Source organism: Harpia harpyja, chromosome 17 (genome assembly GCF_026419915.1).
Source record: "Harpia harpyja isolate bHarHar1 chromosome 17, bHarHar1 primary haplotype, whole genome shotgun sequence".
Taxonomy (NCBI): Eukaryota; Metazoa; Chordata; class Aves; order Accipitriformes; family Accipitridae; genus Harpia; species Harpia harpyja.
Genome location: NC_068956.1, coordinates 17615292 through 17629490, shown reverse-complemented (window position 1 = coordinate 17629490; position 14199 = coordinate 17615292). Strand labels below are relative to the sequence as shown.

General features: G+C 40.4%; 1 protein-coding gene across 1 annotated transcript in view; it reads left to right on the top strand.

The window, feature by feature from the left end:
• Positions 1 to 14199, top strand: part of GUCY1A2 (guanylate cyclase 1 soluble subunit alpha 2) — a 165329-nt gene that overhangs the window by 29945 nt on the left and 121185 nt on the right. The window contains exon 4 of the mRNA XM_052812664.1: positions 6051 to 6769. Within this exon, the coding sequence (XP_052668624.1) occupies positions 6051 to 6769 (719 nt within the window). The remainder of the gene's footprint in view (positions 1 to 6050; positions 6770 to 14199) is intronic.

The window sequence follows — 14199 nt, the reverse complement described above, 5'->3', positions numbered from 1 at the left end:
TTCTGTTTGTTTCTGAAGAGCCTATGATTTGTGATTTTCTTTATGGGAACAGATTCCTATCTAATTTCTCCACTTAGTAATATACAAAATACTTAGAAATACTGTATTAGTTCCTTGATGTTTTGTAGTGGGTTCGCAGTTTACAGGAATTGCTGAAAAGAAAATGAAGAAAGACCTTTTACTAGTGTGTTATTACAGGATGAAGTCATCTGTTTCTGCTCCAGTTCAGTGAAATACTTAATTTGTACTTTGAGCCTATGCTTAAAGACTTTGGTAATTTTGGATCTGGCTCACAAGTATAGGATGTCTTCTCTAAATGTCTTTGAGACACATTTTCGAAGGATAATAATAGATCTTATATAGTACTGTTGTCATAGATCCCAAAACGCTTTCTAGTGGAGGCCCATAGCAATATTTTCATTCTACGGTTGCTTTGCCTCAATTCCCTTCTACAATGTGCATATTTAATTCCTCTCCAGTATGGGCTAGAATAAAAATGACATTGTAAGAAAAAGAAACAAGAAGAAACTACTGAGGGAAAAAAAACTGTATTGGAGTTAAGACATGTGATTTGTCTTCTCAAAGAAGTGGATTAAGTGATAGGAACACAGTAGATCACTTTCCAGGAGGAAAGCAAATTGAGACTGATGAATTTTTAGAATTTCATTCAGTGTACTAGTAGAAGGTTGGTAAATATCAGCATCTGTCTCTCATGGCATACTCCTTGAGAAGCTGGCGTCTTGTGGCCTGGATAAGTGCACTATTCACTGGGTGAAAAACTGGCTGGATGGCCGAGCCCAGAGGGTCGTGGTGAATGGGGTGAAATCCAGCTGGCGGCGGGTCACGAGTGGTGTTCCCCAGGGCTCGGTGTTGGGCCCTGTTCTGTTTAATATCTTTATTGATGATTTGGATGAGGGGATTGAGTGCACCCTCAGCAAGTTTGCAGATGACACCAAGTTGGGAGGCAGGGTCGATCTGCTTGAGAGTAGGGAGGCTCTACAAAGAGATCTGGACAGGCTGGATCGATGGGCTGAGGCCAATTGTATGAAGTTTAACACGGCCAAGTGCCGGGTCCTGCACTTCGGTCACGGCAACCCCATGCAGCGCTACAGGCTTGGGGAAGAGTGGCTGGAAAGCTGCCCGGCAGAGAAAGACCTGGGCGTGCTGGTTGACAGCCGGCTGAATATGAGCCAGCAGTGTGCCCAGGTGGCCAAGAAGGCCAATCGCATCCTGCCCTGTATCAGGAACAGTGTGGCCAGCAGGAGCAGGGAGGTGATTGTTCCCCTGTACTCGGCACTGGTGAGGCCGCACCTCGAGTCCTGTGTTCAGTTTTGGGCCCCTCACTACAGGAAAGATATTGAGGTGCTGGAGCATGTCCAGAGAAGGGCAACCAAGTTGGTGAGGGGCCTTGAGCACAAGTCTTATGAGGAGCGGCTGAGGGATCTGGGGTTGTTCAGTCTAGAAAAGAGGAGGCTGAGGGGAGACCTTATCGCTCTCTACAACTACCTGAAAGGGGGTTGTAGTGAGGAGGGTGTTGGTCTCTTCTGTCAGGTGGCTGGAGATAGGACAAGAGGAAATGGCCTCAAGTTGAGGCAAGGGAGATTTAGGTTAGATATTAGGAAAAATTTTTTTACTGAGAGGGTTGTCAAACATTGGAATGGGCTGCCCAGGGAAGTGGTTGAGTCACCATCCCTGGAGGTATTCAAAAAGTGAGTGGATAGGGTACTCCAGGGCATGGTTTAGGGGGCACGGTTAATGGTTGGACTTGATGATCTTGAAGGTCTTTTCCAACCGAAATGATTCTATGATTCTATGATTCTATCTCTAAATAACAGATGACTTGGGCAACAGCAGAGAGTGTTGGGATGAATTTTGGTTTATTTTGTATCATTACCATTTAGTGAAGTGTCTTGGTGAAACTAAGGAAGACTTTTTCCTACTTACTTATTGCAAGCTAGTGCCCATTAGGAAGCCCTGTCTATGGTTGTCAGTCATGCATAAGGCGATATGGGAGTGCAGTGGCCTCTGCATTTGGAAGTGATGGGCATGCATACAGATCTCAAATATTTTTTTTTTCTTCTGAGCAGCTGAATGAAAATTTTAATTAAAGGTCCATAGTGAAAAAGAAAGAATGGAAATGCCAGCTTTTCAGAAAGGAATAGCAAATAATTGATTATGATAAACAGAAGTTGACTCACATTTTCAGTGCCATCTTCAATTTGAATTATTCAACTACAAAATCAAAATGAAAACAAAATGAAGATGCAGAGAAAGAGTTTAATGTAAGATGAGTTTGAAAACATTGGACTGTTTCTGCAGATGTATAACCTGAAGGTTATAAAGAAGATTATTTTGAAGATTTTATTTGTCTTTTCTCAAAATAAAAGAAAAAACAAAGGAAATACTGAATATGTTGGAATTGGAAATCATACTGAATGTAATTTTTAAGGATAATAATTAGCCTGTGGAAGCCTCCAAATGTAGTAAAGTATGCACTATAGAGACAAGGAGTTCTGGGAATTTTTTTAACAAGCAGGTTTTTCTATATGTAATAAAACTATCTCCCAATCTGGTACTTCCATCCATTTCAGTGAATAAGCCAAACATTTACTGTAACAGTTAGGGAGGAGCTTCCTCAAAACTGTATTTTTTTCACAATTTTCCATCAGATTTTACAGTTTTTCTATAGCATCTGATACCAATCACTCCTGAGACAAGATTTCAGAGCAGCTGAATAGCAATCTGATACAGTCTGATATTTTCTCTCCTTGTGATGATGATGGTCATTTCTACTGTCTCTTGAAAGCTAAACAGATATAAGTATAGAGAAGGGGGTAGGGAGAAACTCCACAGAATATATTCAAAAGATTGGGATCATTTATACAAGTAGTAAATGAAAAGGTTATGATGAAATTTATACAGAGTTAATGTTAGGTAAGTGTTTGCTTCTGTTCATCATTTGTTTCAACAGGAGAGGCAGGAATAAGTCAGTAAAAATACAGGTTAAGTATTTTGTGCAGCTTCATACAAGCACATCACTGAAGCCAAGAGCTTTGTAGAAATATGGAAAAAAATAGTTTGTGTGTGTTTGTATAATAGGAGTTTAAATAAAGACTTTTGATTTAAAGAAAAAACATCGTACTTTAAGCAAAAACTGACGTTTTATTGGTGAGGCTTAGGAAGAAGCTTCCCTGATATGTACATTATACTTTGTTGTTTTAGAAGATGGTCTGACTTTTTGTTTAATTTTCTCAGTATCTCATACTGTCTATTATTGCAGAGAAAATTCCTGACTAAGACAGACCAGCAGTTTGGTCGAGCTTGGGCATATCCATTTTGCTTTTCTGAGCTAATCTAATTTTCTGCTGGTACTGTGTGTAACTCAATTCAAAGCTAAAATGTTTTTAAAAGTAGTGGCATGTCCCCGAGCCAGGTTGTTGACCTGAATTTCATAGTATAATTCGTATTGCTTGGAGTCAGTATGTTGCATCCAGATTGAACAGCCAGTCCTCCAGGGTGAATGACAAGACCAGTCTAAGACAATCAGCAAAGCCTTAGGCCAAATACTAAGATACAACTCCTGTTAATGATAATGAGACGAGGCTTAGACATATAGCAGTAAAGTACACGAGTGATCAATTCTGCATACCCTATTTTCAGTTAGTGGTGCCAGGGCAACTGACCTTTACTGTAATTTTATAATACACTTTAAAGACAGCTCACCTATGCTATTGTTTTGGGCAGCTTTGTGGGATGTTACATAGTTCTGTAACAGTATTTGGTCATTTGTATGAATAGTCATGGGGTTTCTGATGCTGTCCTGTTCTCCCGCTTTCAGGGCCTCTACAATCTTACAGTCTTGGGTGCCCCTGCTAGAGTGCTCACTTTTACAGACAGACTTCTAAAGCTACTCACAGTTCGCTCTACAGAACAATGAGATTTAAAAGTATGCATATGTGTTTGTGTACAAATATGAATATGATCATTTCTTAGCTCCTTGCTATTAATCCAATTATGACAATGTTATTGGTATAGGTTAGAATTTAATTCTTTTTGGGTTATAGTGAGTATTTTTATGGAAGATATTACAATACTATGTTATGCAGATGTAGTGGTAATGAGTCAGGAATTGGCACACTGTCCTCTGAGTCAGGATATTAGGGGGCATTGTGTACCAGAGGTACTTTCTTTTGGCTTAGGCGCAGATCTGACCATCTGTGGTCATAAAAGATCCTGGGAATATTTTTGTAATAACCTAGTTTAGTGACCAAATTTGATTATGAGTAATGGCATTTGAATGAACTTTCCCAAATTATTATTGTTACTTCTTTTATAAAATGTGCTTTGTCATGTTGTCATGTTGTCCTGTTTATATACGTAATTTTATGCATTTTATCCTGCTATTAATCATATTGAAGGTCCAAACAAAACTATTGTTGCAGATAGATAGTTTGGAAAGCTGTGGAATGCTCAGATCACTTGTCAATATTGATTGTTATAACTATGCCTGTGCACATAGGCAGTTCAGACACTGCCTTGAGATGATCAAAGGTTATTGTCCACAAACAACAGATGCATGACTTCTTCTGTGCCCTGTTATACCTCTTGGGCATGGAAGTCACTTATCACACTGTTGTTCCAAATTTAAAAGCCTACAGGCAATCTAAACAAACAATGAGAAGTTCAGTGATCCACTGGGATCTTACCAATGTTATAAAGCATTCTGAATACACATTAAAATAAAGGGCCTGTTGGGCCCTTAGGAAATACATAACTGCCCTTCATTTCTGTTAGAATGAAAGACAGATTTTAAGGTATTGGGCTAGTTGACTGAAATGTGATTTGATTTGATTTGATTTCAATACATTGAAGGAACTACTCTGTTAATTCCTATATTAATTTCCTTTGAAAACTCTTGCTGGATATTTGTAATTCACATAGAGCTGATTCATACTTCTTTTTCTTCTGTTACAACTTAGAACAATACAAACATATCTGATTAATTTTGTAACTCGACTAAGTGATACAGGGATTATATACAGATGAAACTTAACAGAGCATGTCTTCCCTAAAATAAGACAGAAGAAAATGTTTAATAACCATCTCAAAATTACTTTTTTTAGGTTATCCTTAAAATGGTAAATAACAAACTGGAGTAGGATTTGATGATACACATTTGTATCCAAGGGCTTCCATCACTGTTATTTTTTCATCTCTTCAGCAATACCAGCCTTATCACCTCTGTAAATCAAAACTTTTTGAATTTCTGTGATGGAGACTTGAATTGACATTGTGAGATGTCACAGAGCTCTCCCATCTACTAGCAGTTTAGATCGCTCTAAGAGGCAGGGTTTTTTTTAAAGATGGGTAAGTGTAGAAGCCTAAACTGGAAAGGCTTTGCTCTCCTTTGCAGGCAACAAAAAAGACATAATTATTCCTTTGTATTTTCTGGCAGTGCCCAATAGCTATAATGAGAAAAGTATTTTGTCTGAAAAAAACCCCAAAACCCACAACTCCCTTCTCCCAGCTACTAAAGTGTCATCTGAGTGCAGGGCTTTACATTGCTTATTGAAAGCCAAAGGCCTGACTTTGAGTCCCAGTAGCTTATTCTTCAAGCTGGTAAGAGCTCATAGAGGCAGTGAACAAAGGGGTTATAAAAGCAGAAACCTCATTAGTACCGAGGTCAACAATGGAAGGGATGCACCTGTGGCTGGGTGCATTCACACAGCAGACTGCATGTGACATGCAAAACTCAGGGAAATTATAATGTATCCTGGCTTCCAGAAGGAAAAAGGAGACACGCAAGTGTAAATCCCACAAGTAGCTGGCTGTGACAGCAAACTGAAAGCATGAGGACTTAAGGTGACAGGCAAAAATGGCTTCTAGGGTTATTCCCAACCACCAGAGAAAACAGAAGTCCTATGGGTAGGTATCCAGTGAAAAAGCCACTCTCACTGACTTGGAAAAATACTGGACAAGTAGAGAACAAAGGGGAAATGTGACACAGTAGCATATTATGTTGTTGATATCAGTGTCTCATTGTCCTATAGGTTTGAAGTTTGAGGAAATGCAAGAAAAGTTTGGGGAGGAATTCTTCAATATCTGCTTTGATGAGAATGAAAGAGTTCTTCGAGCTGTAGGTGGGACCCTTCAAGACTTCTTCAATGGCTTTGATGCTTTGCTGGAGCACATTAGAACTTCATTTGGAAGACAGGCCACCCTGGAATCCCCTTCTTTCCTATGCAAAGAGCTCCCTGAAGGCAATCTCATGCTTCATTACTTTCACCCACATCAGATTGTGGGATTTGCAATGATGGGAATGATAAAGGCAGCAGCAAAGAAGATTTACCGCTTAGAAGTGGAAGTAGAACAGGTCACTAATGATAACTTGTGTTCAGAGGGGACGAACCCAGGTAACTGCAGTTGTCTGACTTTCCTTATCAAAGAACATGAAAATGCAAATATCACAAAAGCACTTCCACATGGAACTTCCCAGTCCCCCTTAGACCTGAGGATTAGCATCAGCACCTTCTGCAGAGCTTTCCCCTTTCATCTGATGTTTGATCCAAACATGCTGGTTCTCCAGCTTGGAGAAGGTCTTAGAAAGCAGCTCAGATGTGACACTCATAAAACTCTGAAATTCCAAGACTGCTTCGAGATAGTTTCTCCTAAAATCAGTGCCACATTTGAACGGGTTCTCCTGAGGTTATCTACTCCCTTTGTCATTCGCACCAAACTTGAGGATTCTGGCTCTGAAAATAAAGATAAGGTAAGAACATTAATTTGGAAGGGGATGTGTGTATATGTGTGTGATGGGAGAGGATTATTTATTCAGAGAGAAGCAGCTCAAGTCCTGTGTACTCTGGAAAGCTCACTTATGCCTTGTAAACAGGGGCTAAGTGGTATTCCCCAGCCAAGTGAATATTCTCCTAAATTATTTATAAGCTTTACCTGTGATGTTGTAGCAAATCGTGACATTGCCATTCAGAAAATTCTGTGCTGTGGAGTTGAATAGTGCAGCTTAAATCAAAAGGGTGAGGAATTTTACAAAATGCCCATATCTAATCCTTAATTTCATTCCAGCTATATTATGACAGTAATAATAGTTATTAAGCCATTTACTAGGGAATAGCTTTCAGTATGTTTTCTGAAAGACTCTCACTGCAGGGTTCACACTGCCACTTTATTATATCCTACTTCCCTATTTGGAAATGCTTCTTTCCTCTGTGTTTCTTCTTATCTTTCACCCTGCACTCAAGGAAACCAGAGCTATAAGTGGTACCAAGTATCACTTATGCCAGTTTTAATGCTTTCCAGTCATTTAAATAGGCACTTGTCCTCCTACACTGCCTCTTTTCTCAGTGTTTTAGAAGAGAGCTACCTTAACTAGTAGCCCTATGTTGAGTTCAGTGCATCCAAGGTAAGTTAGGTGAGAACATGTTTTCTGGAGTGGACCTCTCCAAAGGTTGAATGGAGTTTGTCTCATTGCATATTGTTGAATTATAGGAAAGCTTTTTGATGTGATGTTGGATTTCAGCTTTATGCACCAAAGCACTTGTACTTAATGCTTACATCAAAAGCCTGTGTGTGGGTGCCTTGGAAATACTGCTGCCCTTAGTAAAGGAATTATTGATTTTCAGGGGTTTTAAGAGATAGCACCCACGAACAGTCAATCTCAATCACACTGGATACTTAGTCACCTAAGTTCTGCCTATGGGTGCCACATTTGCAGTTTAGGTGGTTTGGATATGGCTTGAGAAACTCCACCTCTGTTTTGCTAACCTACAGTGGGCCAGTTTCAGAAAGACTCCTGTGGTAACTGCACATCAAGTTCTCAGGTTTTTCAAAATATAGCCACTTCTGACAGCAGCAATGTTTCCAGCTCCCCTTTGGCACTGCTCTTTGGCACCAATAAACAAGTTTCTGCTGCATTTTCCCCTGGAAACAACACGTTCCCCCAAGAGAGGCAAACGTGTGTTCATTTTGTATGAATTGATGTAATTCAACCTATTTAAAACCAAAAAGGAGTTTATTTTTCAGAATCTGTCCTCAAAGTCATCCTAGCTTTTAGTTATGAAAGGAAATGTATGAAAAGTATGGATGTTTTGGCTCTGAGCTACCTTTCAGCACAATCGTTTCTCCTTTGAAAGAGGCTTGTGCTGTGCTCCTTTCTCCCTCAGAGCCTGCCCATCCCTGTCAGGCACCTTCCCCTGCCCTGGGACAGAGTCACAGCCCTTCAACTATCTTCTGTTCTTCATGAAGCTGCTGTAAATCACTCTGAAGAGGAAGAAGGTTTTGGGGTGGGGGGGAGCTTTTAAAACTTTTTTCCCTATCTAATTACAAGTTAAACAAAACATTCTCTTACCTGGGCAGGTTTCATACACTTGTGGCTTGCTCACAGGAGAGGTGGCAGGGAGTGGACCTTGCTGGAGGCAGGTTTTAGCAGCCAGTTTGGGAAGCAACTCTGATGTCAAAAGCTTGTTCTGTACCGTCAAGCTGTACAGCTCTGAGTGCATCCTTGCGTCACTGCTGTAGTTTGTACCATGTGTCATTACAGGTGGGTAATGAGTCAATGGTGTGCCCAGCTACCACTCGGGAGACTGACCCTCTCTGTCTTGAGGTCATGTGTAGAGTCAGATGCTGGACAGCAAGTGTCAGCACTAGTGCCATAGTAGCAATTCAGATTTTCTTGAGAAGCACGTAAAAGGGAATGGCAGTAAAGGAAATCCCTTGTCTGTCAGCAGTTAGGAGAAAAATTGTGTCTTGGACAGTAAGATGTAAATGAGAGAGAAAAGGGTGATGGTGAGGTGCAGGGGACCTGACGTAAATGTTGTGCTACAGGCATGGGGATTAATTTGAGTACGTCAATTTAGCTGAAGAGGTATTTTCTTCTGACTCACTTGTTTTATAAGCACTTTCAGAAAGTTTCTGTTTGTGAGTAGTTAAACGAAACTTTGTGAGTAGTTAAACGAAGCTGAGGGTATGATGCATTTTGCTAGGTATTCCCTTTTTTTCCAAAATGAAAGGTTGCATAGATTCAGAGGTTGTGGTTGTCTTGCTTACATAGATTTTGAGAGGAGTGACATGGCAATACTGTTATGTCATGCTCGAGTCCTTAATATCTCCTGGATAAAAAAAAATAGACTGAGCCTTGGGAACTGCATGCTGTATTATTTTCCCAGAGCTCATGTCACTCATGTAGCTCATTTTGGAATTCTTTTCAATTTGCCAACACTTGTTTAGAAGTTGAATATTGGGCAGGTAGATCAGTGGTTGTAAGCATGACCCTGCTTAAAAGTTGGCAGTAACTGACTTACTTAGGTATTTTCCTATTTCTCTGCCACACACCTCTATTCAGTTCAGACTGGAATTGCATCCCACTTATAGCTATTTATCTTTTTTTAGAAAATTCTGACTCTGCAGTAACCTCAACACGTTTCAGACTTGGTTACTTTAAATGACAGTTGAAGGGATGCAACCCAGACAACTCTGCAGTAGTTTTGAAGCTGTTCAGATGTCTCAGTGGTTCCTCAGGAAATAAAAAATGTTTTAAAAGGCTTTGTGATGAGCAGAGGACCTTTCAGCCTCTCTTCAAAGAACTTTTATCTTCATTTCAATACAAAAATCAGATCTTTTTTCAGGCTTGCAGTGAGAAATACAAAATAACAAAACAGTTTTCATTTAGTCCTGATACCAGCTCTGTGTTCAGATGAAAGTATGTCACAAATCATGATCTTTCCCTAACTCAGCACCAAGAAGCAAATTAATAAAAACACCTGTCCTGGCTTTCAGGGTGCTTAGTGCTTGTCCCATTTATGCAAAGGCTCATTTGTGTGCTTCGATTTACTGGGATTTGAACCACTGGAATAAATGACTTGGTTCTATAACACTATCCTAAATTTCTGATGTAAGGCCTATGAGGTCTGAGCGATAGGTAGCACTTCCTGCGGAGATGTATGTACACCTTTGCAGAAGCACAGCCTCATGCATCAGTGCATCAATATCTCAGCAAAGTTTTGTTAATTTGATATGTCACCAGCTGTTCCTTGGAGCTCTGAGCATTTACAGGATCCCATTGTTGTAGGGATGAAACAGGAAAAAGAACTCCCTACCCGAAGAACATGGACTTTAATTCCAATTTTCAACACAATCCATACTCCTGGGTCATAACTCTAATGTTTTGATGTTTGCTTGGCTGAAATTTCAGTCTCCATTATACAATGGACACGTGTGGACAATGCAAGCATTTATTCCTCAAAATAGTAAGCAATTGTATAAATTTATTAGGTCAGCAGTCTCACTGACTTTACCTGAACTTATAATGAGTTTGCAACTAAACACACTTGTAAGTCTGTGGAGAATAAGAACCAAATTGTACAAACCAATCCATAATAAGACAGGATGTGATGATTTACTTCCATCCTTTCTTCCCTCCCTCCTGTCCTTCCACTTTATTTTCTGCAGAGACCAAGTTATCCACACTGATGCTTTGGGTTTTTTCTTGATTATTCTGCACATTCAAAATTGTCTATATGAACAATTATGACTGTCTTTAGATCAGGTTTCCTAGTATACATACAGCTCTTTAGACGTATAAAAGCTGAATGTGATAGGCCTCTGAGGTTTCTAGTTTTCCCATGCAGCTAAATTCTTGTTACTGTTTGTTGTTTATAGTATGGTACTACCCAGATGCTGAAGGGAGTATTAGGGCCCTGTTGCTCTACTTATTGTACAAACATTCTGTTGTTTGTCACATTTCACACTAATTTTTATTCAGGGTTTTTTTGTGTTTAACTGGAGACCCTCACTTGCATGCAATCAGATTTTTCCAAATTTTGGGTGTTATCCCTAAATAATAAGATCACAAATATTGCTGTTTCACCTCTGTAAGAAAACTCATTCTACACCTTTCTCTCTGGGAGCAATTATTTATTGCAACAATCAAAAATACATTTATTGTGGCAATTAACCATTTGGGATTGATCGTTCATAGCTTCACACATGGTTAATACAGCTGTATGCCGCAAGAGTACAGCTCTTTAATGAAAGTTAGTGGAGTCACATATGGAACAAGATACAATTTGAATTGGGAAGACTGGGTCTGAACTTGTCTGCTGAAGTGTTCTGAACCCCCTGTCAAGCCCATCCACTGAGGTTTCCTTTCCACGAAGGTGCTGGCATGCAAGAGAACTGATGGTTGTGCACTGCCACACAGGGGGATGGGAGCTGCCTTCCTCTAGGCACCCCACAGGCCTTGGTGGTGGGTCCTCCTGGCCAAGTGACCATCTGGGAAGCACCACCGCTCCCTCCCTGGCAGCACGTCCAGGTGTTTGCGCAAAGCAGGTGCGGTGTTTGCACACAAGTCTCTCCCTGACTCTCACCTGTGCAGAAAGTGTGTTCACATGACTGAATGTTTCACTTGTGAGCACTGCACTTAGACGTGTGGTATTAACATTGCTGTCTCCCATCTGAGCTTCTGTAGTACTTCCCCTTTCATACTTTTCCAATAGAAGTCAATTCCTCATCTCTGCGAGTCACTTGTTTTTAAGGCAGATCATCTTTTACCATGTCTCTTTGTATATGCTGTTTGTTTTCACAGTCTCCCCAGTGAATATTACCTGATTCTGCTGCCTCAATGACTTTTTGCCTTTCTCGAGCAGCCTGATAACTTCCCCCTCACCTTAATGGTGAGACCTTGCACAAATCTTTCTTTTAGTTGCCACCAAGGCCAAATTTCAACTTTTCATTGAAAGTGCATCATAGGAATTTTCCACTTTTTCTTTTTTTGCAGAGAACAAGACAAAATGAAGCTGATGATAACCTAGTAGTATGTTGTGCATGTAGCATAAGTGCAGGTGGGCTGCCCTCCCACCATTTCTTGACCAGACGGGCTGGAAGCTCCTGATGGGTACTTCCTGAGTGCAGTCATTTTCTGACTATACTAATGAACAAGGCCATCTGTGACATGATGTAAATACTTGCCTCCTTGACAGTACAGTGACATGGCTGGAGCTGCTTCACTTTTTGGCTGAATGGGAAGACAAAGACTGACCCTCCTGGTTTTCCTCTCCTGGCTAATGTCCTCCTCATGTGCCACTCCTGTGCCATCACTGCTGGGCAGATCGAGAGGAGGCGGGGCTGCCCTCGCAGGGACCCACTGTGTCCCTGGGGCCTTGATCCACACCCAGTCCTCTTGGTGCACAGATTGACAGGATAAGCCCTGCCAGCACTGGTTTGTGGGTGCCTTTCTGAAACTGTGACTTGGCATGCAGTTGGCAAAAAAGTTGAAAGTGAGTCATGAAAGAAATTAGTTGCTTCCCTGCCAGATACTGTGCAGCTGTATTTTCCTTGTACTACTGCTCTCCTGCTCAGACTAACAGCCCTTTTCCACCTTTGAAATAAATCAGTTTTTATAGGGATACTCACTGGCCTTTGACTTCCTGTTAGGCCTGCAAACGCTTTAATTTAGAGAACTTGTCTACAAATAAAGCTGGCACCTTAAACTGCATTACTGAAGCTGGCCAGAATTTTTCTGGTGGAATGAATCTCTTTGAATATGCCATTTTATTAAAATCACAACTTCCCCAGGAGTTCGGCAAAATGTGTTCTGGAAAATAATTTACTTTTATTGTGTTAAAATGTTTTGTTCAATAATTTTAGATATAAAATTATTTTTATTAGGAAAAAGTTTCACGTTATAAATTATAAAACACCATTTAAGATTTGAAACATTGGGTTTGACAAAAAGAATCCTCTGAAAATTTTATATTGCAGGAAGTTCCAAATACCACATAAAATTCAGATTTTCAAGAAACACCAACTCTGTAATGATAAAATGTCCAGCAAAATGGTAGTGTCAGCTTTTTATAGCTCTACTGATTGTGCAGGCTGTCTGAGCCAACACCTTATCTGTTGTCAGTGGGGAGGAGAGGTTTGTGGTAGATAAGCTAGACTGCACCAGCAGGAATTTGTCCCAGTGTACTGATTTAGGTAAATGCAAAATAAATAAAAATAAACCAGTCCAGAGCCAAGATTAAAAAAAACCTGTATCTGGAAAGTTAGATTCTGAAGTGTATAACAGACATGTAGTAAATGGCCAGATTTTTAAAAATGGTGAGTAATAAACAACTGTTCATTTTAAAATGTAGGCTGATTCAGTGGAAGCCAGTGGAAATTTCCCCTGTCCCTTTCCATTGTTTTGTTTAACTGCGGAGTTATTCATCTAGTCCTTCTTCCATGGTATGAGGAAGCGCCATCTCTAGGTCAAATATTTCCTTTCAGTCACTCAGCTGTGTATTTGCCACGTATGATGAAATCAAAAGTCCATCTGGTCCAGCATGCTGACTCTCACAGTGACCAACAGACAATGCTTAATGAAAAATATAAGAAAAAGTTTAAGCCTGCGGTGTTCTTTTCTGTAATGTACCCTCCCAGCTTTTAGCTCTCGCAGGATGAAAGCGCATCCTCTTGCAGTGGCATCCGGGATGTGGCACCTGATAACTGCCACAGGAGCACTCATCCGTAATTTTCTCTAGCACCTTTTGAACCAGGGGAAGTTCATATTGTCAGCTTCTGTGTCATCCTGTGAACATAAGGTCCCCTGTGTACTAGAAACTGTGAAGATGAGACCGCTCTGGTTGGTGACCACTTGCACCACTTTCAGCCAGGTCTGTGGGGACATTGTGTGCAGAGTGGAGCAGTTGGTGAGGAAGCCTGCTTACCCCTTGCTTCAGCCAGCACTTTCCCATTGTGTTTGTTGACCATTGGAAACTGTATGAAAATAACCATTTTTAAAATCCAGGAAGTTGTCCCCTTTTTTAATACTCAGAGTCTATTTTTTATCTGCTAGTTTTTATTTTTATTCTGGACCAACTGAATGAAATGAGCAGTCCTGACACTGGCAGACTAATTTAAAACCCACCACACACAATCTTGAAGTGTTTTGCTTTTGCTCTGTAACTGTGTTTTTCCTCCTCTCCTAATAAAATTCAAATGAAGTGGCCTGAAAGTCATTCTAGCATGAGGGACATCTGTCACTTATGATCTAGGAGTTCTAATTTTTCCAAGAGCTGATTTATTCACAATCAGTCAGCCTTTGACACTAAGCTCCCATTGCTTTGCAGACTCCTGGCGCTCTCAGAATCAAATTGTGTCTTCTGTTTCTGCTAATGCTAATATCCCACCTGTTTGCTTGTCAAA